General features: G+C 39.2%; 1 protein-coding gene across 1 annotated transcript in view; it reads right to left on the bottom strand.

Annotated features, from left to right (window-relative positions):
- The window catches only part of atad2b (ATPase family AAA domain containing 2B), a 206,247-nt gene that overhangs the window by 30,681 nt on the left and 152,266 nt on the right, over positions 1–23,300 (bottom strand). Inside the window, exons 18-24 of the mRNA XM_072251307.1 lie at positions 20,616–20,802; positions 20,248–20,433; positions 18,487–18,622; positions 15,930–16,126; positions 15,261–15,420; positions 12,979–13,101; positions 1,655–1,786 (exon numbers count right to left, since the gene is read on the bottom strand). Of these exons, the coding sequence (XP_072107408.1) occupies positions 1,655–1,786; positions 12,979–13,101; positions 15,261–15,420; positions 15,930–16,126; positions 18,487–18,622; positions 20,248–20,433; positions 20,616–20,802 (1,121 nt within the window). The remainder of the gene's footprint in view (positions 1–1,654; positions 1,787–12,978; positions 13,102–15,260; positions 15,421–15,929; positions 16,127–18,486; positions 18,623–20,247; positions 20,434–20,615; positions 20,803–23,300) is intronic.

Raw genomic sequence — 23,300 nt, 5'->3', positions numbered from 1 at the left:
GACATTTCAAAGACTGAGACATGAATGGAAAATTGAGGGCTATTTAGGAGGGAAAGATTAGATTGATGATCTAAGAGCAAGTTAAAAGGTCAGCACAATATTGTGGGTTGAAGGGTCTATCCTGTGCTGTAAAATAAACAGGAAAAATGATAAAAATATTTTCAATCATTTGGATTAGAAGTTGATTGTCAACTTATCACATCATTAAACAATACTTACGCAGTTAATTTCCAGATTTACCTTTCGTGAGTTTAACAACCAAACAATGTACAAATCCAGCATGGTTTTACAAATAAACACAGGAAGGCTGAGGATGACAATAATTTTTGAGCAATGCATAAAAAACAATGACTTCTGAAGTTTATTTTAAATTTATGCAAATTTTCTTATCTCCATATTAATATCAGCATGCAACAGAGAATTTTCCAGCCAGATTTGGCATGATCACTAGACATTCTTTGGTATCAACCTTACAAAAGACTGATGAACTAAGTGTTCCAATTTCAAATCCATTGATGGGGAATATTACAAGGTACAGCCAAGAAGAGAATATAGCCAAAGACTGAATTTTTAAAAAACTACAAATGCTAGAATTAAGAAATAAATTACCAACTATTTTCAGTTATTTTCCCATTTACCTCATCCCTATCCACATCTATCTCGAATCCCTTTCCCACTGCCTGCAACGTTCCTCTAACTTCGCCAGTAGCTCATCTCCCACCTCTCCCCAACCTCGAGTACCTATGCCTAAATACTCTCCTCACAGTAGATACCATCAATTATCAATAGCTAGTTTTCACCCTATCTTTCCCTCCACCTAAAAGCAACAAGATCCGATGGGTCCTTTTCCTCTACTGCATGAGATCAAACATAAAAGTTAACAATTATCACCTAATATACAAATGATTGAAAGCATTCATGAGTAGCAGTGACCTGTAGAAGCCTCTGTCAACTGCTTCAACTCACCCTGAATGGATCAGTGCAAGTGTTAGCGAATTATTTAATTCACTATTAAATTCAGTCATGTCCAAATAAGCATTTTTGGAAGACTCAATTTACTGGCAGAATGCACAATGAACCAAACAAATGTAAATAAAAGACTTACAGTGAATACTGGGGAAAACCATGTATCTTACCAATTTGAAAACATTCTATAGAAACTATATGTTAAAGAAAGAAATACTTAAACTCAAAAGGCAACTTCCTTTTCAAAGATTCTAACTTTAGACTTAACGAGTTGAAATTGCAACAAAGTAACACCTGCTGTGAGTTATTCCTTTGAAGACAATTTTATTGCCGTTCTTTTGAACATTAAAGATCAACTACATTGGCCAATTTGACATTTAAGCCAAAACACAAGTTTGGCTTGGTTCTAACGCAAGATGCATCTCAAGAAGAGTCAAACTTCAGGCTTGAAAATGTAGGGAAACTCTCTGAGGCCATTTTTCAAAATTCAACATTAAATCCCAAATCTCTGAGGCCTAATAAAAAAATTCTGGGCTAATGCAACTTAATAGTAAAACGCTCATTATCTTTAAAGCAATAGTACAAAAATATTTACAAAATATATTAAATGCATTGTATTTCATATTTACAAATAAAAAATTTTGCATGTGATCTATTTATTGACACAATGTTGAATATTCAAACTTACTTGCATGCCTGCATTCCCCATTTGGGGTAATTGCTTCTAAATTCCGAGTTGAGTCTTGAGCCACATCTCTATTTGCTTCTGAACTGTGATTTGTCTGATTTACTGCTGCTGTTGCTGCTGCTGCTGCTAAATCTGCACACAGTAAATAAAGATAGTTCACAATACTGCAGGAAAATTTCTTAATAACAAAACATCAGTCTCAATCTACATTAATTTTTCCAGCAACCATTATTTAAAAGAGGTTTAAATGTCCTTAAAAATTAACCGAACAGTGTTTAAAAATGAATTAACTAGGTTTATTGCTACAGTTTATTACAGACTAGACAACAGGGTGACCCGTTGGGGCACCCTTTCAGAGAAGGGTAGTGCAGTCTGATGTGACCAGAATGAACATTAAATTTTCCTGAATGTTATTGGTATCGCTTTGCTTTGGAAACTGAAGTAGAAAACCTCAGTTTATTAAATAAGAACAACACGTGGCAAAGCAAATATAGCTCCTCCTCATTTAACGAAGGACACTTTTGATGGCATCATTTCTGGTTTATCTGCCACCCTTGTGCCTCTCGTTGTCATTCTGGAGACGTGCAATCCTTTCATTCCCTGTCTCTTCATCTCTTCTGCTGTTTGTTCTTTGTCTTTGATCCTGGAGATGTGCATTTCTCAGCTCCTTCCTCTCCTCCTTCTGTGCCTGTTTTTGTCATTCTGGAAACGTGCATGCCTCTCCTCTGTCTTTTCTTCTCTCATCTTTTTTTGTCCTGACTCTTTGATCCTGGAGTCGTGCGGTCCTGGCCTCATCCGATTCTTGTTCTCTCCCTCTCCTTGCCACTTCCCGATGATGTTTGGCATCATCTCTTTACCATAATGACCCCCTTCCCTTTCCACGTGGCATAATTAGGCTGACCATTTTTTTTTCACCCTAATGCTGGATAGAAGATACGAAGCACTAACACCAAAGGATGTTGATTATTCTTGATGATGTGGTTGGCGCTCTCCTAAATGGACGTGATATAGTCACTGCTGTCCTTTGACTGCAGCAAAGGGTTTTATGGGTGTCTCAAAGTACTTCATTACAATAAGATTTAATGTCTTATTGATGGGTGGCAGTTAGATCTGTCCCAATCCTGCACATGCTGATGGTGATTAGCAGAATATGACCCCTCGAAATAGAGCTGCCCTGCCCTTTTGCTCTGGTAGGTGTCGCTGCTGAGGCTGGCCATGCGCATGCGTCGGGCTGTCGCGTCCCAATTTCCATGAAGGCCGATTGGGACTCGGGTGAAAGCCAGCCTGTTGATTTTTGGCGAATGAACAATTCTACATGAATATATAACCCTGAACTTTGCCTGCATTCTGTAAGTTAGCACATTTTAATCGATTTAGCAAAAAAACGTGTCACTGTAATGCACTGTTTGCGCTAATTGGAGGTCACAAACAGACAGAGCATGAGTGTTTTAGTAGTATATAGGTAGTGCTGATTAGTTACAACAGGATTTTTAAAGACTAGTTTCCTTGAAAAAAAATAGGTGTAGCAAATTCAATTCAAACTAGGAAGCAACAGGTGAACTAATTATCAATCAGATCTCAAACAAACATGAGGGCTTATTGAAAGTGCAATAATGCTTGATGCTTAAACTTTTAAAGATCAGATACTGAATGGGATAAAATCAAATGAAGGCTCCTGAGAACATGTCTACAAGGAAAAAGGGCAGACGTTCAAAACACAAAATCGGAAATGCTGCAGCTGAATTTCATCTTGGCAAATGAAGAGTGGAAAAGAAACACACATTCAATATGATCAAAGCAACAGGTACTTAAACACAGGATATTAAGTCTGTATAATTGTAACCAAAGCTAATAAAATGGAATAAGAACAATCAAGTGCATTGAGTATATATAATAGAAGGATCTGCAGAGGATACTGGCGATCAAAATATTAATTATGGTTTGTTAAAGTATAGTCAAGAAGTGCTTAAAACAAAATAAGGTGGACTATAGCTATAACAGCATCATCATCTGCAGGTTGCTTGTCAGGTCACTGAAATATAAACCTACTGCAGTATCATCTAAGCTCTGGAACTGTAACTCAAAAACGACGGGAATATTTTGATGAAAATAACTGCAGCAAATCCAAGTAGCCAGTTCACCACCATCTTCTCAAGGACAATCAAGAATAGGCAATAAATTTTATCTGTGCCTATATTCCAGAAAATTAATATGTTTTTATTCACTTTCAAAGTTACAAATAAGATTAAAAATATTATGCAACATAATTGAGAAATACTTTATCCCTCAAAAAGCTGGAATAACCAGCAGCAAATAAAAGCACAATGAATACAAATATACAACAGGTTCAAGTGAAGAACCAGAAACTTGAATGCAACAAACATGTAAAGCAGTTAGAAAAATAGATGAAGAATGATAATTTAAGGAGTTTATCAGTCAAAACAAAATTCAATAGATTGCAGGAAAAAATTAGGGTTCATAAACAAACAAAATATTGAACAGTGCAGTTTTCTCTAAACGCCACTGCTGGACCTACTCCAGCAACAAGCGAGGATTAATCCATGGGGCAGAACAACACTGACCCTAACTTTGTTGTATTGATCACAAAGCTGTTACCGTTTGACATGACAACAAATTTTTAAATGCACACATCCCTTGAATTATGGAAATCCAGAAATCACTGAAGATAGGAACCACCTTTTCAAACATCCCCTTGCATAATCAGCAGGATCAATAAACTAATGAAATCTTCAGGTATTTATGAACTATTCTTATGACAGACAGTAAATTCTGACAATGTTATCCTTTGCTGTACAAGGTGCAACATGGTCCTTTTAAAAAAGATTTCCCAGGACATAATCACTGCTCAACAAACCTTATGCACCACAAACACTAAATTTTCCCGATTCTATCTATATATCTAGTCATATTTCAAAATGTGTGCATTTATAATTTTGGGGCATATAAAACATAGCAATGTACAGCTCAGGAAGAGGCCATTCACCTCATCATGTCTGCACTGACCATGATGCTTATCCCATCAGCCTGTATGTGGGAATCCGTAGGTTGATAAAATATGTCAGTAGACAGCTTGTATCCAGCAATGAAGACAGAGAGATCGAGAAAGGGTAGGGAGGTGTTAGAAATGAACTATCTAAGGACAGGGTAGAAGTTGAAGGCAAAGTATCTCAATCTGGAACAGATGCCTCCAACCAGATGGCATGAACAGTGATTTCTCCTTCCAGTATTTTTTTTCATAGAGTCATGGAGAGGTACAGCACAGAAACAGGCTCTTCAGCCCATCTAGTCCAAGCTGAAACCATTTAAATTGCCTACTCCAATCGACTTGCACTGGGACCATAGCCCTCCATACACCTACTATTCATGTACCTATCCAAACTTCTCTTAAACGCTAAGATCAAACTCACGTCACCACTTGTGCTACCAGATCATTTCACACTTTCACAACATTCTGATTGAAGAAGTTTCCCCTCACCTTTCATCCTTAACCCATGACCTCTGATTGTAGACCCACCTAACCGCAGTGGAAAAAGCCTGCTTACATTTACCTTATCTATACCCCTCATAATTTTGTATAACTTTATCAAATCTCCTCTCAATCTTCTATGTTCTAAAGAATACAGTTCTAACCTATTCAATTGTTCCTTATAACTCAGGACCTCTAAATCCAGCAACATCCATGTGAATTTTCTCTGTACTCTTTCATCCTTGTTTACATCTTTCCTGTAGGTAGGTGACCAAATCTGCACACAATACTCCAAATTAGACCTCAACAACATCTTATACAACTTCAACATAACATTCCATCTCCTGTACTCAATACTTCGATTTATGAAGGCCAACAAAGCTTTCTTTATGACCCTAACTACCTGTGTTGCCACTTTCAACAAATTATGGACCTGTATTCCCAAGTCCCTATGTCCTACCACACTCCCTAGTGCCCAACTGTTCACTGTGTAAGTCCTATGCTGATTGGTCCTACCAGAGTGCAAAACCTCGCAATTGTCTGCATTAAATTCCATCTACCATTTTTCAGCCCATTTTTCCAGCTGATGCAGATCCCTATGCAATCAATGAGGGCCTTCCTCACTGTCTGCTATACCACCAATCTTGATGCCGTCTGCAAATTTGCTGATCAATTTAACCATATTATCATCAAGATCATTGATCTAGATGACAAACAACAGAAGGACACAGCACTGATCCCTGCAGCACTCCATTAGTCACAGGCTTCCAGTCAAAGAGGCAACACTCTAATATCACTTTCTGGCTTCTTCCACAAAGCCAATGTCTAATCTAATTTAGTACCTGATCTTAAGTGTCAAGTGATGGAACCTTCTTGACCAGCCTCCAATGCAGAACCTTGTGAAATGCCTGACAAAAGTCCATGTAGAAAACACCCACTACTTTCCCTTTGTCCACTTTCCTAGCAACTTCCTTGGAAAAACTCTACAGGATTGGTTAGACATAACCTACCACACACAAAGCCATGCTGACTAACCTTAATCAGTCCATGTCCATCCAAATACTTACATATCCAGTGCCTTAGGATACCTTCCAATAACTTTCCCACAACTGATGTCAGACTCACCAGTTTTTAATTGCCTGATGTGGCCGGGACTAGGCGAGGTAAGCGTTCGGCATGGACTAGAAGGGCCAAGATGGCCTGTTTCCGTGCTGTAATTGTTATATGGTTATATGATGTATGTTTAGAGTTTTTTTTAAAACAACGGAACAACATTGGCTATCCTCCAAACCTCTGGTACCTCTCCAGTTGCTAAGGGCATTTTAAATATCTCTGCTAGAGTCCTGGCAATTTCTGCACTTGCCTTGCATAGGGTTCAAGGGAACACCTTGTCAGGCTCTGGGGATTTTTCCACGCTGATTTGCCTCAGGATAGAAAACACTTTCTTCTCTGTAATATGTACACGGTCCATGAAATTTATGCCGTTTCGCCTTACCTCTGTAGTCTCTATATCCGCCCCGAGTAAATATAGCTGCGAAGAATTCATGTAAGATCTCCCCCATCTGGTTTGGCTCCATTCTGGTCGACCAGAGGACCAATTTTGTCCCTTGCAATCCTTTTGCTCCAAACATACCTGTACAATCCCTTAGGAATCTCCTTCACATTGTCTGCTAGAGCAACTTCATGTCTTCTTTTAACCTCCCTGATTTCTTTCTGAAGTGTTCTCTTGCATTTCTTGTACCTCAATTGTTGAGGTACAATAGCATCTCAATTGTTCCTACTTGGCTATATCTGCTATGCATCTCCTTTTTTCTCTTAACCAGAGCCTCAATATCTCTTGTAAACCAAGGTTCCCTACACCTGTTATCTTTACCTTTTATTATGACAGTCTTCTACTTTCCAAGTACACCTTTGCCAGAAACAGCCTGTCCCACCCAACACTTGCCAGATTATTTCTGATACCATCAAAATTAGCCTTTCCCCAATTTAGAATCATAGAAATCTACAGGACATTACAGGCCCTTCAGCCCACAATGTTGTGCCAACCATATAATCCACTCTAGAAACTGCCTAGAATTACCCTACTGCATAGCCCTCTATTTTTCTAAGCTCCATGTACCTATCTGAGTCTCTTAAAAGACCCTATTGTACCCGTCTCTACCACTGTTGCTGGCACTGCATTCCACGCCCCCACCTCTCTCTGTGTAAAAAAAAACATACCTCTGACATTCCCCTTGTACCAACTTCTGAGCACATTAAAATTAAGCACCCTCATGTCAGCCATTTCAGCACTGGGAAAAAGCTTCTGGCGATCCACATGTCAATGCGTCTTATCATCTTATACACCTCTATCATGTCACTCCTTATATTCCATCGCTCCAAGAAGAAAAGACCAAGTTCACTCAACCTATGCTTTCCAATCCAGGCAACATCCTTGTAAATCTCCTCTGCGCTCTCCTTTTAGTATCCACACCCTTCCAGTCATCGGTACCTCTGTCCCTATTGATGATGCAAAGATCATCACCAGAGGTTCAGCAATCTCCACCCTCGCTTCCCACAGTAACCTGGAGTATCTCTCATCGGTCCCAGCGACTTATCTAACTTAATACCTTTCAACAGCTCCAGAACATTCTTTTTCTTAATGTCTATAAAGTGTTTCAGTCCACTGTAAGTCAACCTCACAATTGCCAATGTCCTTTTCACTGGTGAATACTGAAGTACCTCTGCTATGTCCTCCAGCTCCATGCACATTTCCACTATTACACCTGATTGGTCCTATTGTCACACGGCTTATCCTCTTGCTCTTCATATATTTACAGAATGCTTTGAGGTTTTCCTTAATCCTGCTCACCAAGGCCTTCTCATGTCCCCTTCTAGTTCTCCTAATTTCATTCTTGAGCTCCTTCCTGGGACCCCTGTAATTTTCTAGAGCTCTATCAATACCTGGTTTCTTGAACTTTGCTTAAACTTTTCTCTTCTTCTTAACTAAATTTTCTACATCCTTTGTACACCAAGATTCTTTTACTCTACCATCTTTTCCCTGCCTCAATAAAACATACCTATGCAGAAAGCCATGAAAATGTTCCCTGAACATTTGCCACATTTCTGCCATGCACTGGCCTGAGAATATCTGCTCCCAATTTATGTTCCCAAGTACCTACCAAATAGCATGTTTCCCCCTACCCCATTTAGGACCAAGATGAGGAGGAACTACAGTCGGCCCTCCTTATCCGCAAGTTCCACATGCGCAAATTCAACCAACTGCGAATCGAGAAAACCCGAAAGTGCTCTCCCAGCACTTGTTGTTCGAGCATGTACAGACTTTTTTTCCTTGTCATTATTCCCTGCATTATATTTTTTTCCTTGTCATTATTACAATAACAATTATTTTACATGGCATTTACATTGTATTAGGTATTATAAGTAATCTAGAGATGATTTAAAGTATATGGGAGGATGTGCGTAGGTTATCGTGGATCGTGATTGAAAAAAAGAAAACAGAAGTTCTCTTACTAAGCAAGTTGGAACAGGTACATACGGTATTATTTAGTGTCAGTTAGTCAAACGTTTGTCTTAGTATATAGTATATATTTTACCTTCTTATGCATATAAAACACTTAAGAAACGTATGTTTTAGTGCCGGGTCGGGAACAGAAGTTCCCGAGTTCGAGCCAGTGGCAGACCACTCCCGAGCGCGCTCTCCATCCCTGCCGGGTTGATCAGAAGGACCAAAAACCCAAACCCCAAAACCCCAAAACCCAATAATTAAACCACTGCATTGCTCAGTAATAATTGTATCTTCCATCTGGGCAGGCCATTTCTCACTTCATCCTTTAAAATTGTTCTGATCGGTGACCGACTCTAGCCTAACTCTTTTCCAATGACCAATGGTGTTTCACCTCCTTCTGATCGCATTATTATTTCCACTTTATTTTCAATCGTGATCATGATTATTTTCGTGAACAGCAACACTGCGGATTCAGAGCTCCGCCCCCGGGTCCTAATGTCCACCGCACTGAAACAGGTTAAATAAGGTCCGGGGTTCCGCTGGGTCCTAAGGTCCACCGCATTTAGAAAGGTTGAATAAGGGACTTGAGCATCCGCATTTTTTGGTATCCGTGAGGGGTCCCGGAACCAATCCCTCGCGGATAAGGAGGGTCGACTGTACTTTTCCCAAAGAGTGGTAAATTGTTGGACTTATCAGCCCAATGAAGCAGTGGAGGCTACCTCAGTAAGTATATTTAAGACAAGGTTGGATAAGATTTTTGCATAGTAGGGGTATTAAGGGTTATGAGATAAAGGTAGGTATGTGGAGATGAGTCCATGGTCAGATCAGCCATGATCTTATTGAATGACAGAACAGGCTCAATGGCCCAGATGGTCTACTCCTGCTCCTATTTCTTATGTTTCTTATAAAATGAAGCAGTCTGCACCCAAATAAATTAAGATACGTGCAGACCAGGACTGATCACTACAAACAAGGTAGCTGACGGGCCTGTCAAAACACTAAGCATTTCACTCAGAACGGGGTTGAGCCTTCTTCTCTGGACATGACACTCAAAAAGCACAACCTTCTACCAAGTCCAGACAAACAATAATGCTGGGGCAAAAAGTCAACAGAAATTGAAATGGACTAAATGTGCCAACCACAAACACTCTGGCAACAAATGCAGCAATTGTCTGCTCTATTCATATGATTGAGAATCGCAGTACAGCTCAATGCTGTACTTAAGTTTGCTGATGACACCACAGTTATTGGCTGAATCAAAAATTGGTATATGAATGAGAAATTGAAAATTCGGTTGAATGGTGCCACAACTACCTCTCATAAAGAGCTCATTATCAATTACAAGAGGAAGACGCTGGAGGCCCATGAGATGGTCCTCACCAGGGTAATGAAAGTAGAGATAGTCAGTAGCTTTAAATTCTTCGGCGTTAACATATCAGAGAATCTGTATTGGAACCAACACAAAGGCGGCAAGTTTTGTGTAGATTTGGCATGTCACCAAAGACTTTGACAAACTTATATAGATGCACACTGGAGAATATCCTAACTGGTTGCATCACAGCATAGTATAGAAACACCAATGCCCAGAAATGGAAAAAGCTACAGAACGGGGAGGATACAGTCCAGACCATCACTGACAAAGCCCTCCACACCAGTGAGTATATTTGCATGGGGCAATGCCACAAGAAAGCAGCATCCATCATCGATGACCACCCCCACCCCCCCACAATATCCTAACCATGCACTGTTCTTGCCACTGCAATCAGGAAGGAGGTATAGAAGCCTTAGGTCCCACCCACAGTACCAGGTTCAGGAACAGATATAGCCCTAAAACCATCAGGCTCCTGAATCAGCATAAATAACCTCATTCACCACTATTCTGAACTGATTCTACAACCTACAAGGACTCTTATATTCTTTCGCACATTGGTTGTTTATCAGTCTTTTTTGACTATGCATAGTTTTTTGTAAAATTCTATTGTGTTTTTTTCTCTGTAAAAGCCTGCAGGAAAATGAATCTCAAGGTAGCATGTGGTAACATATACATACTTTGATAATAAATTTACTTTGAATTTGAAGTACCTTACTTCTACTTCTGAAGGTTTTACTACCATTTATAAAGGATGTCAGAAGTAACAGAATACCCTCTATTTTGCAGAGCAACAGCAATTCCAACATAAGGAGCTAGCTATTCCTCATCTGAGCACAGCTAGCTACTTTATTCACTCTTCATCCTCCACAATAAAAAGACAATCTCTCCACTACTGATACATCCTGGTTGAGGTGGCCATCATCTCCAAGGCTCCCAGCAATAACCTGCCGACACTTATGAGAACTGCTTCCAAAAGCTTGACTAGTATTACCTAGAAGGTACTGGACAGAAAATACCTGGAAACCGAGATTCTCTCATGTCCTCTTTCCAACTATACTCTGGTATAGGGGCAGGTGTAGCACTTGTTCTGCTTGCATGGATATTTGCCAAGAGGATGATCACTAGGGAGGGATGAATGGATGAGGGAGTCACATAGGGAGTGATTGCTGCAGAAAGCAGGAAGTTGGGGGGTGGGAGAGGGAAAGATGTGTTTGGTGGTGGGATCCCATTGGAGATGGCTGAAGTTTCGAAAAATTATGTGCTGGACGCAGAAGCTGGTGGGGTAGTAGGTGAGAACAAGAGGAACCCTATCCCTAGTAGCGTGGTGGGAGGATGGGGTAAGAGCACACATGTATGAAATGGAAGAGATGCAGTTGAGGGCAGCATTGATGGTGGAGGAATGGAAGCCCTTTGAAAAACAAGGACACCTCCTTCGTTCTAGTATGAAAAGCCTCTCTCGGTTTCACCCATCACCTTGTGTTTCTCTCTCCCCTCCCCCACCTGTTCAATCAATTCCTCATCTTTCTTTCTACAGTCCTGCTGAAGGACCGCAGCCCTAAAACTTCGACTATACTTTTTTTCCCATAGAGGCTGCCTGGCCTGCTGAGTTCCTCCAGCACTTCTGTGTGTTGCTTGGATTTCCAGCATCTCCTTTGAAACATCAATACCGGGGGGGGGGGGGTCTGGGAACACAACCTTTCTGTAATGTGGGAGGCGCACTATGTCAGTGGTCCCCAACCCACCGGGCCGCAAAGCATGTGCTACCAGGCCACGGGGAAAAGATATGAGTCAGCTGCTCCTTTCCTCATTCCCTGTCACGCACTGTTGAACTTGAACATAGGGTTGTCAACTGTCCCATATTTGCCGGGACATCCCGTATATTGGGCTAAATTGGTTTGTCCCATATGGGACCGCCCTTGTCCTGTATTTCCCCCGCTAAGGTACAGCGTTCCTATGAAACCGTTCGTAAGCGGAAATAGTGTAAAGCGAAGAAGCAATTACCATTAATTTACATGGGAAAAATTTTTGAGCGTTCCCAGACCCAAAAAATAACCTACCAAATCATACCAAATAACACATGAAACCTACAATAACACTAACGTATAATAAAAGCAGGAATTATATGATAAATACACAGCCTATATAAAGTAGAAATAATGTATGTACAGTGTAGTTTCACTTAACAAAGTCGGGAAGATTAAACCAAAACTGATTTGTAGAAAAAAAATCGGCATGTACACGCATGCGCACACAGGTGCCCGGGCAAGGCTTCAGGTAGTCTTTCTCGAGGTAAACACAAGTGTCCCGTATTCGACTGCTACTTTTGTCCCTTATTTGGGAGTGAGAAAGTTGGCAACCCTAACTGTAAAAGACACGCTGAGGTGAGTTTAACCCTACTTGAACACCCCCACCCAGTCGGGCCGGTCCGCAAGAATATTGTCAATATTAAACTGGTCTGTGGTGCAAAGAAGGTTGGGGACCCCTGCACTATGTAGTCTGATCAGTTTAAAATCACTCTCACAGATCACAGCCACAGTTTAAGAATTAGGGGTAGGCCATTTAGAACGGAGTTGAGGAAAAACTTTTTCACCCAGAGAGTGGTGGATATATGGAATGCTCTGCCCCAGAAGGCTGTGGAGGCCAAGTCTCTGGATGCTTTCAAAAAAGAGATGGATAGAGCTCTTAAAGATAGCGGAATCAAAGGTTATGGGGATAGGGCAGGAACTGGATACTGATAGGATGATCAGCCATGATCACAGTGAATGGTGGTGCTGGCTCAAAGGACCGAATGGCCTACTCCTGCACCTATCATCTCTTGTTTACATTAAATCCACTATATGCTCTGTACTTTGGAGGAAATAGTACAGTATGTTGCAGCATTCAAGCAAGATAACATGGAAAACTGCAAAATCCATTTTGCTTTATCATAGTCATTATTAGTTTCAGCAGCTACTCACTTCGCTTTCTCCTGGACTCTTTGATATCTTCACAGAGTTTGTTAAACTCAGGATCCAGCTCAGCAGCTATCATTGCATGTGCAGTATCCTTGAGTGTGCAGGCTCTGTGCCGAATCATGCGATCTATGAAAAGAAACACCAAACAGTTACACTGGCACAAAATACACTATGTTATTAACATTCTTATTTGGAATTAAGTAGTTCTCATAGTCTCTCTATGCATCTAGTTACTGTGAGAACAGGTTACCTTATTGGCTTGCTCATGTGTAATAGTCCTTTACACAGATTTGAGCTCAATGACAAATATTCTGATTATCCAACATCCTTCTTCTGTCAAAGTATATTGTGGAGACGGAAGAAAAAAAATTGAGAGGCAGATTGACATAGAGAAAATAATTTAATTTGACTCCACAAAATCATACATTCAGATGATTGCATGATGAACTGCATCTTCAAACAATCAACGTGACATGAAATTTCTACATTTTGATTACATAAATTATGGGTGGAATCTTATATTAAGAAATTCCAGTTTCAAATTAACTATTACAAACAAGCAAGCCAATAACGTAACCTATTCTCATAGTAACTGAATGCGTATGTATCATTTAATGAATGTCACTTGAAGATTTATAGAAACATCAAATGTTCTTTCTTACTTAGACCAAGAGAAGAGGTGTCAATGGCAATGTTTTAATGAAATCAACAATATATTTAAAGGCTTTTGGGTCATATTTCAGCAAACTGGGCAAAATGAAATAATGTAAAATGAAGTTATATATATTCGGAATACTGTCTGGCAACATCTGTGGAGAGAGAAACCATAGTGCTGTTTCATGCCAATAATCTTTCATCAGAACATATCTGATGAAAGGTCATCAGCTGAAACAATTGGCTAGACTTTACACAGTGGTGAACCAACTCCACTCACTGCTGAGTTCAATAAAAAGATACAAACTTACCTTAAATGATCCTTTCAGCAGGAACTTGTGAGGGAAAAAGTTGACAGGATCCTCCGCATCAAGGCCCTGCGCGTTGAAGGGCCTAAGGATGTAAAAGAAGCATCACGTGGGGCGGCGTGAAGTAGTCCGCCCATAAATAGCTCTGAAGTTGCTGTCAGTCACATGGAGTAATGTGAAGGTTGATAGTTTTACCATCATTATTTTGTGAAATCTGGACCATTAACTGTTTCTCTCCACAGATGCTACCTGATTTCTAGGCATTTTCAGCAATATGTTGTTTTTTTTTCAGGTTTCTGGCATCTGTATTATTTTGATTTTATTTTTTAAAAGCGACAAAGTATTATCCAAAAAGGTAAAGTCTATTCAAAATTGAATTTAATTGAATTTTATAGTCTACTTTGGTTATTTCAAAATGAATTTATGTGGTCAAGGCGACAACATTTGTGCTAGGTACTAAAATAATTTTCATTTTAGATTGTTATCAAAAGGATAATAAGACAATAGGAAAATGCAAGTCTGTGACCATGAAGGATTCCTCCAGGTTTTCTCTCACATGCAAAAAAATGCGCAAGTCTATAGTTTAATTGACTACTGCAAATTACCCCAAAATAGTTAAGACCACTCAATCAGGATTGGTGTATGCATGCGTTTGTGAGCATGCGTGTGTGTGTGTGTGTGTGTGGGTATGAGTGACAGACAGACAGAGTTCGGACCGGGGAATATAAATTGGGTTAGGATATGATTAGCATGAAAGTGGGTGTTTGAAGGCCAGCAAGGATTTGCTGATTTGTAGAGCTTGTTTCTATACGGTTTTTCCAACTCCAAAAAACTCCCAATAATCCACTGAAGAGAAAAAATAGAAACTCCTCCTCCTTTTCTGACAGAAATGAACACAAATCCCAATCTCATAATGCAATCCCCGATGCGGTACTTGCTGCCTCACTAACCCAGCTACGTTGAACTATGTGAGTTTCATACCAATAGATGCCAAATGAGAGTATTAAGATCATACATCTTTATCTAAAGGGAATTTTGACTATTCAATTCAATCTCACAGAGCAAAATTCACAATTCTGACAGTACAATAAATCTGAATCTAGTTTGAGGGTTACATTGTGCTCCCACGTTTTCAACATTCTGATGGTTGGTAGACTTTTATCAGCAACTTCAGAACAATGTAAACGCATAATGTTTGCTTGCTTATTGTTGTGTCAAGAGACTTGAGACGTAATTCAGAAACTGCATTTAGTTAATTTAGTCACAATTAGCTTGATAGATAGCCACAAAATCACTGCTTAGGTGTTTTAAATTCCAACTTACCTCCAGGAACTTTATCAGGATTGTATTCAAGAGCATTGCTACAGATGAGGTTAATATCTATCAGGAAATCCTTCACTGTTTCATACTTGTGGTTATCAATTTTCATCATCATGGTTGATAAATCCATAGGTTGTAGGATGACCTCGAGATAGTCAGAAACCTACATTTTTTTTTAAAAAGAAAACAGTGCTCAAAATCAAAGATCAACATATATAAATTTTAAACATTTCCAACAGTAATTTCTCTTATGACAATAATATCAATGTGTTTCTGACAATAATATCAATGTGTTTCTGGCTATATATGTACAGCTCAAGACTACTCCACTATTAATTTTACCTCTGTGATTTATTCCCCTTTAAACTGAATGCTTGCCATCCTTCGAATGGTTATAGCTATTACTTTTCAGCTCAGCTAAAATGATTCTCTTCAACGTATTGCATGCCTCTCCCTCTTAATTTAGATCCCCACCTCACCTTTGATGCGATGTTTGTGTCATCCCCTACATGCAATTACGCCAAAAACGGAATCAAAGGTGCAATGATCAAGCCATATACATTTCATCATTACACTCCCAAGAATCTTAGCAGCAGGAATTACCAAAAGGGTGCCTAATCAAAAACCTTATCAGCTTTTAAAAATCTTCATTGATAACTGCTATTAGTATACCTCTTCAATATCCACAGGTTTACTAAAGATATTAAATCGTTTGTCAGTGGCAAGTCTTTTGGTAATATCCCTGAGAAATAGCCGAAGTTCCCGAAAGGTATTTTCCTCTTGTTCTTCCATTCGTTTTTGTTCCTCCTCTGATAATTGTCTTGGTGGAGGAGGCAATGCAGGTGGAAGGATTTCCAAGGCAAGCAAAGCTGAAAAAAAGTATGTAGTTTAATTAATAAAACTCCATCTGATGAGTGATTCTCTCGAGCAGGGGTTCCCAACACGTGGTCCACTGACTCCTTGATTAATGGAAGGGTTCCATGGCATAAAAAAGGTTGGGAACTCCTGCTCTAGAGGAAAATTTACAATAGCACATTTGGGTGTAATACTGAAAGAAATTTGCAGACTTGCATTTCATGACTGATCTGAAAACACTTCATAAATTAAATAATTCTGAAGTGCAACCACTAAAAAAATACGCAATTTGCACCCAGCAGGCATCCATAAACAACTGTGGTAACGACAATACAATTCATTTTCGAAATATTATTTGAAGGATATTGGCACGAACTTTAGGGAAGTATCTCCCTACCCTGTTTCAAAACAATGTCATGAATTTTTTTTTAATCACTGGGGAAGTAACCTTTTTCTCAGAGACTCTGTCTATCATATTTCTTCAAAGCCAAGACCTCCGGCAATGCAGCACTGTATTAAGAATATCAAACAAGATTTTGTGCTCAAGTCATCCCGTTCTAATGAATTTAGAACCATCTAATTTGCCTTGATTGTCCTGTCCATTGAGTCATTGCCAGCACCTTCAGCTAGGGCTGCATCCAGGCTGATGAGTATGAGATAACCCACCCCCTTTACGATTTGTAAACATTCCAAAAGAATAAAAATCAATCTGAACAGCTACAAATACATCAAAAAGGCTGCTTAAAGCAAAATGACGATTAATGTCCTGCTGCAATGGCTCATCATAAGAATGTGTGCTGATAACATAATTGAGTTGTTAGGTTGTGACAACTGCCTGCTGAATGATAATCTAAACAGTTTCTCAGAGGTATTTGCTCCGCTTGACTTGAGAGATAATTGGCTATTAGTACCAGGTTATAAATGATAAATTTTACATAAAATTCCTGGGTATTGAGAACTGAAAATGATTATATTGCATTTTGGTAACTGCAAACCTAATAATTAAATCCAAGATAAATTTTCGGGTACAGCCGCATTGTTGCTTCACTTGAACAATTGGTCAGAACTGTCAAATGAAGTTTGCAGCATGCTTGGTTCCCACCTTTTAGAACTATGTGGTACTGTCAACAGAAGCTAACCCAGATTTGATTTGGGGGAAAAAAACAAAAGTTGCTTCTAACAATGGTTATCCTGGTTATCACTATGGCTCCTGCTAAGATTCCTCAGGTTATTTGATTCAGTATCAAAGTAAAACATCGAGGCTTCCATACAAAAGTACATAAATGCATAGAGTTAGTGGTATGGTTAGATCCCAGGACTCATACAACCAAAACAATTCAACTTTCTGCCCATCTCGATACTAGCATCTTTTGAATAAAGTTAATTTTGCTTGTCAGGCTAGTGAACAGCCAAAACTGTGTAATTTGGGTACCAGTCTCTTGCAGAATGGAGAAACTTTGATAACATTAACTGCCAAAGGTAACTGAACAGTGAGAGTGAAAGGTAACTTTTGAGAACAACTTATTTTTGTCCCAAAAAGTTAATCTCTTGACACGTTGGTAATTCTATAGATGTTGGAATCCAGAATAACATACAAAATGTTGGAGCAACTCAGCAGATCAACAAGCATCTATGGAAAGGAAGATTCTGTATGACCTGCTGAGTTCCTTCAGCATTTTGGTGGAAGATATTTTTACCTAGTTCAGTCATATCCAGGATAAGGTGATCTGCTTTTGTTGATTTAACAGGATGTAAAAAGACACAAAATACTGCCAAGCCACCAATATTTATTTTTTGCAGAGGATATAGTGGGGTACAGAGGGATTACAATATACATTCTGATTAAGAATGCTTGATAAATACTTGTTAAATACTGAAACCAATCTGAGCAAATGATGCAGCGTAAAGTTTCATAGATGAGTATGTGAAATACAATTTATGCTTATTTGCTAATCTAAAAACCTAAGAACACTGAGAGCAGATGCTGATTGTAATCACACTTACAATAAAATCAAGAATACTGGAAGCAAGTTTCAATGATCAAAGAAAAGTTAGGACTGAAAATGACAAAGCAATAAAGCACAAGGTTAATCATGATTGCCAAACATTCCAAGGTGCTTACACAAAAAAATTACAAGTTACTTGATAGATATAAAAATAATGTTTTTCCCAGAAAGATCCCATTAATATCAAAAAAGTATTAATAACTGCTGGTGTTGATAATTACTGAGTAAAATATGCAACACGGTCTACTCAGTAAAAACTACATCTACCCTGTAACCTGTATTTAATTGCACTAACATCTATTATATCAAATTTAATTTGAACATCTTAATAAATAAATCATTTGTTTTCCTTTACCATTAGCTCTTACCAGACTTTTTCTTCGTAGGTGGAGGCTTTGCTGCTTGGTTCAATATCAAGTCTTCAAAGAATCTTGTTCTTTCATCTTCAGTAGGTCTCTGTAAATCTATAACTTCTCCATAATTAATTTCAAAAATGCATTTAACCTAATTTTCAAAAGAAAAAGATTCTCATAGCAAACTTTAGGCTTAAATATGCTCATTAGTATTTGCAATGTTAATAAATCAAAGGATATTTCATGACAAGTTTGCAGACAATATGAACATAGGTGAAGGCACAGGTAGTGTGGAAGCAGCAGTGCATCTGCATAAGGACGTAGACTGGGGGAACGGGCAAAGAAGTGGCAGATGGAATATAATGCGGGTAAGTGCATGGTCATGCATTTTTACCAGAAGGAATAATGGGGAGAAAATTCAAAAATTAGAGGTGCAGAGGGACTAGGGAGTCCTCTTGCAGGATTCCCTAAAAGTTAACTTGCAGGTTGCACTGTTCAATGTTAGCACTCATTTTGAGATGACTAGAATACAATAGCAAGGATGTAATGTTGGGGCTTTATAAGGCATTGGTCAGACAGCAGTGAGCAATTTTAGACCCCTTATCTACGAAAAGATATGCCGGCAATGGAGAGAGTCCAGAGGAGGTTCACAGGAATGATCCTAGGAATAAAAGGGTTAACATATGAGGAGTGCTTGATAGCTCTATACTTGTACTCACTGGAATTTATAAGAATGAGAGGGGATCTCATTACAATCTATTGAATATTGAAAGGTCCGGATAAAGTGGGTTTGGAGAAAGTATTTCTTATAGTGGGGGAGTCTAGGACCAGAAGGCAGTCTCAGAATTGAGGGACATCCATTTAGAACAGAAATGAAACATTTCTTTAGCCAGATAGTGGAGAATCTGGAATACATTGCCACAGGCAGCTGTACAGGCCAAGTCATTAGTATATTTAAGGCAGAGTTGATAGGTTCTTGATTAGTCACGGCGTCAAAGATTACAAGAAGGCTGCAGGAGAATGGAGTTGAGACGGATAATAAATGAGCCAAGATGGAATGGCAGAGCAGACTTGATTGGCCAAATGACCTAATTCTGCTCCTACATCTTATGGACAAAAGAACAGGGAGGTCAAACCAAGCAATAAGTCAGAGACAGATGCAATGTATACTTTGTTCATGCTCATTTGTTGGACATATATCACTGCATGGACATATATTTTGTTAAGACATTTACTTGGAATTCATGCACTTGACCATTTTAAACATACACTTGTTAAAAGATCATAACTCATTTTAATAACTAAGAAAACTAGATGTGGATAAGGAAATTAGATTGTACAACGCTGACAGTAGTATTCAGTAGATGAACCGGAACTAATGAATACTACCTGCTGATTTATAATCTTGCAATGAAGATATTATAGATAATATAGCATCATAGCATAATCACAATCAAGTATATTGCTCATTATTTGCATGTTAATCACATGCACAGCATCAGATAGACTCGGATGCTTGAAGACACTCAGGTTGTGTGAAAATACTGTTACTTTCAGAATGCAAAACATTAATACTTCAGTAGCAAAGGATTAAATTCAGACCCTCAGGGTTAGGTCACGTAATAGTTGCTTGAAATATTTTTGTAGTCTTATCCACCTTTGTCTAAACTAGCTCAACAAAAGAAATTCCCATCTCTTTACTTTAGACTAATTGATAGAAGATTTTGAACACACAAATGGACATATTAAATGTAGATGCTGAAGTTCATATCCTACCTCATCTGGTAGCTCAGCATATGTTGTTTCAGAGGTAGCCAATATCAAAATAGGAGAAAATGGTGGTATGTCCTGCAGCAGAGTCAGGAAAGTAGCTTTCACCGTATCACTGATTGCATCCCACCACTCTCTAATATGAGGCACATAAACGACACTCGGTACTGTCCGACGTGCCTCCCGGAACATCTAAAGAGGATGAGCAATTGAGGGAGAACATTGGTGTAGATGGGGATATAATTCATTTTTAAGGAAAGGAGAAAAGCGGAGGCAGAAAGAAAAACAAAGCGCTTTGAGATTTTCAACACTAAGACTGAAGTTTAAACATATGAAACATATGGACTAGGCTTTCTTTCTTCCGTCATTCTCACCTGTGCACAAGACTCCTCTGGTGTTTTGGCACTAACAGAGTACAACGCTGGCAAATCTAGTCTGTACACTGAGAATTTCTCAAGTGAATGGAGCAAAGCAGGAGCAAGATGTGAACTTTGACCAGATCCCTTGTTTCCACAAAGAAGTAACCGCGGACGATGGGATATTGGCTGGTGAAGTGCTGACCTACAAGAAGAAACCTTAGATGACTTCCTAATTCAAGCTTGCACATGCAATGTTCAAAAAAATATAGCTACTACCTCAGATGAATGAAAGCAGAACACCACAGCTTTAAATTAGTAAAAAAGAAAAGTATTTAAACTATGACCAAGGAGCATATCCTTGATAGAAGCACTTCAGGCCTTAACCAAGATAATGCGTCTTCACAGAATTAACACAGAATCATAATGGTAATCTGATTATATATAATGTTTAAATGCATTTATTTCCAACACAAGAAATTGCAATATCATCTATATTACTAGTACAAACTTTCATAAAAATGCAAAATAGGGTATGGTGATATTATTACAGCAATATATAAGGATACTTTATTCTATTATTCTGACAGGCTGCATCACTGTCTGGTATGGAGAGGCTACTGCACAGGACCGAAAGAAGCTGCAGAAGGTTGTAAATATAGTCAGCTCCATCTTGGACACTAGCCTACTAAGTCCTACAAAGTACCCAGGACATCTTTAGGGAGTGGTGTCTCAGAAAGGCAGCATCCATTATTAAGGACCTCCAGCACCAAGGCCCTTTTCTCACTGTTACCATCAGGTAGGAGGTACAGAAGTCTGAAGGCACACACTCAGCAATTCAGGAACAGCTTCTTTCCCTCTGCCACCTGATTCCCAAATAGACAATGAAGTTTTGGACACTAACTCACTTTTTTAAAAAATATATAGTATTTCAGTTTTTGCACAGTTTTAACAAATCTATTCAAGATATGTAATTGATTTACTTGTTTATTTATTATGTTTTATTTTATTTTTTCTTTTTCTTTGCTAGAGAATGTATTGCATTGAACTGCTGCTGCTAAGTTAACAAATTTCACGTCACATGCCGGTGATAATAAACCTGATTCTGATTCTGATTATTGCTGATAAACCATGCATCACAGCAGTTAAGAACATTTACCTAAGACTATAACATTCAGGCCTTCGAGAACTAACAAGTGAACAGAAACTTCAAAATAAAAATGGATGAATTGAGTGGAATGACTGCTAGCGGTTCCACACAGAAACCAGCTACCGTTCGCTAATTTCATTTCTTACTCTCCCTGCGCCCTCCCCCTTCCTCCCTTCTTCATCCTTCATCTTCTTTCCCTCGTACTTTGTACTTTGTTCTTGTGACACTTAGTAAATGATCACAAACAACAAGTTTTTTTCCTCCTTCTTAACTTCTAAAGAACCTTGGAAACAAACCACAGTATACAAAACTCTCAACATTTGAACCACTTAAAATAGCCACCCAATCAGTTCAGTAATTCATTATTTGAAGGTTGGTTCACTCAGTCCTCCATATCTTGAAAAGGCCAGTCCAGGCACAAAACAATGCAGCCTGCTGCATTAATCCTATTATTAATTGATCATAAATCCTAAATCTTCCAGAAGATGGCAATATTCCACTTCTTTTTTGTTGAAAGAAAAAAATCAACTATACAACCAAATAGTTCATAGATATATTCTTTGAAGCAAATCACCATCAAGACACATTCACAGATTTCACTTTAGATTAGCACTATAACAATTTTGAATCACTGCAAAGCAATTCTATTAAACAGATAAAACATATTATTGTAAAACCCTAACTATTCAACGGTGTGTTGAAACCAACACAAAGTATTTGGAATCGAGAATAGTCTTTTAATATTTTGTTCATATTCCGTGTAATCATGAACTCTTTTCATAAGACCATAAAACATAGGAGCAAACTTAGGCCATTCAGCCCATCAAGTCTGCTCTGCCATTCCAGCACCGCTGACCCCGGATCCCACTCGACCTCATATACCAGCCTTCTCGCCATAACCTTTGCTGTCCTAACCAAAAAGGAAACTATCTTCTGCCTTAAGTATATTCACTGACTTGGGTTCCACCGCAGCCTGTGGCAGAGCATTTCACAGATTTACTGGGGCCTGCGGGGACAGATAAGTGGGTAACAGTCAGGAGAGGGAAGGGTAGGAATCACAGAGGCTGGCGAGCATCCCTGTGGCTGTACCCCTTAACAATAAGTACTCCTGCTTGAGTACTTTGGGGGTGGGGGGGGGAAGAGAACGGCCTACCTGGAGGAAGCAACAGTGGTCGTGTATCTGGCACAGGGTCTGTCCCTGTGGCTCAGGAGGGGAGGGAAAGGAAGAGGATGGTAGCAGTGATAGGGGACTCTATAGTTGGGGGGGCGGTCAAACAGGCGATTCTGTGGACACAGAAAAGAAGCACGGATGGTAGATTGCCTCCCAGGGGCCAGGGTCTGGGATGTTTCTGATCGCGTCCACGATATCCTGAAGTGGGAAGGAGAACAGCCAGAGGTTGCGGTACATATTAGTACCAATGACATAGGCAGGAAAAGGGAGGAGGTCCTGAAAGCAGACTACAGGGAGTTAGGAAGGAAGTTGAGAAGCAGGACCACAAAGGAAGTAATCTCGGAATCACTGCCTGTGCCATGTGACAGTGAGTATAGGACTA

Source organism: Mobula birostris, chromosome 2 (genome assembly GCF_030028105.1).
Source record: "Mobula birostris isolate sMobBir1 chromosome 2, sMobBir1.hap1, whole genome shotgun sequence".
NCBI lineage: Eukaryota > Metazoa > Chordata > Chondrichthyes > Myliobatiformes > Myliobatidae > Mobula > Mobula birostris.
This window is presented reverse-complemented; position numbering and strand designations above follow the sequence as displayed.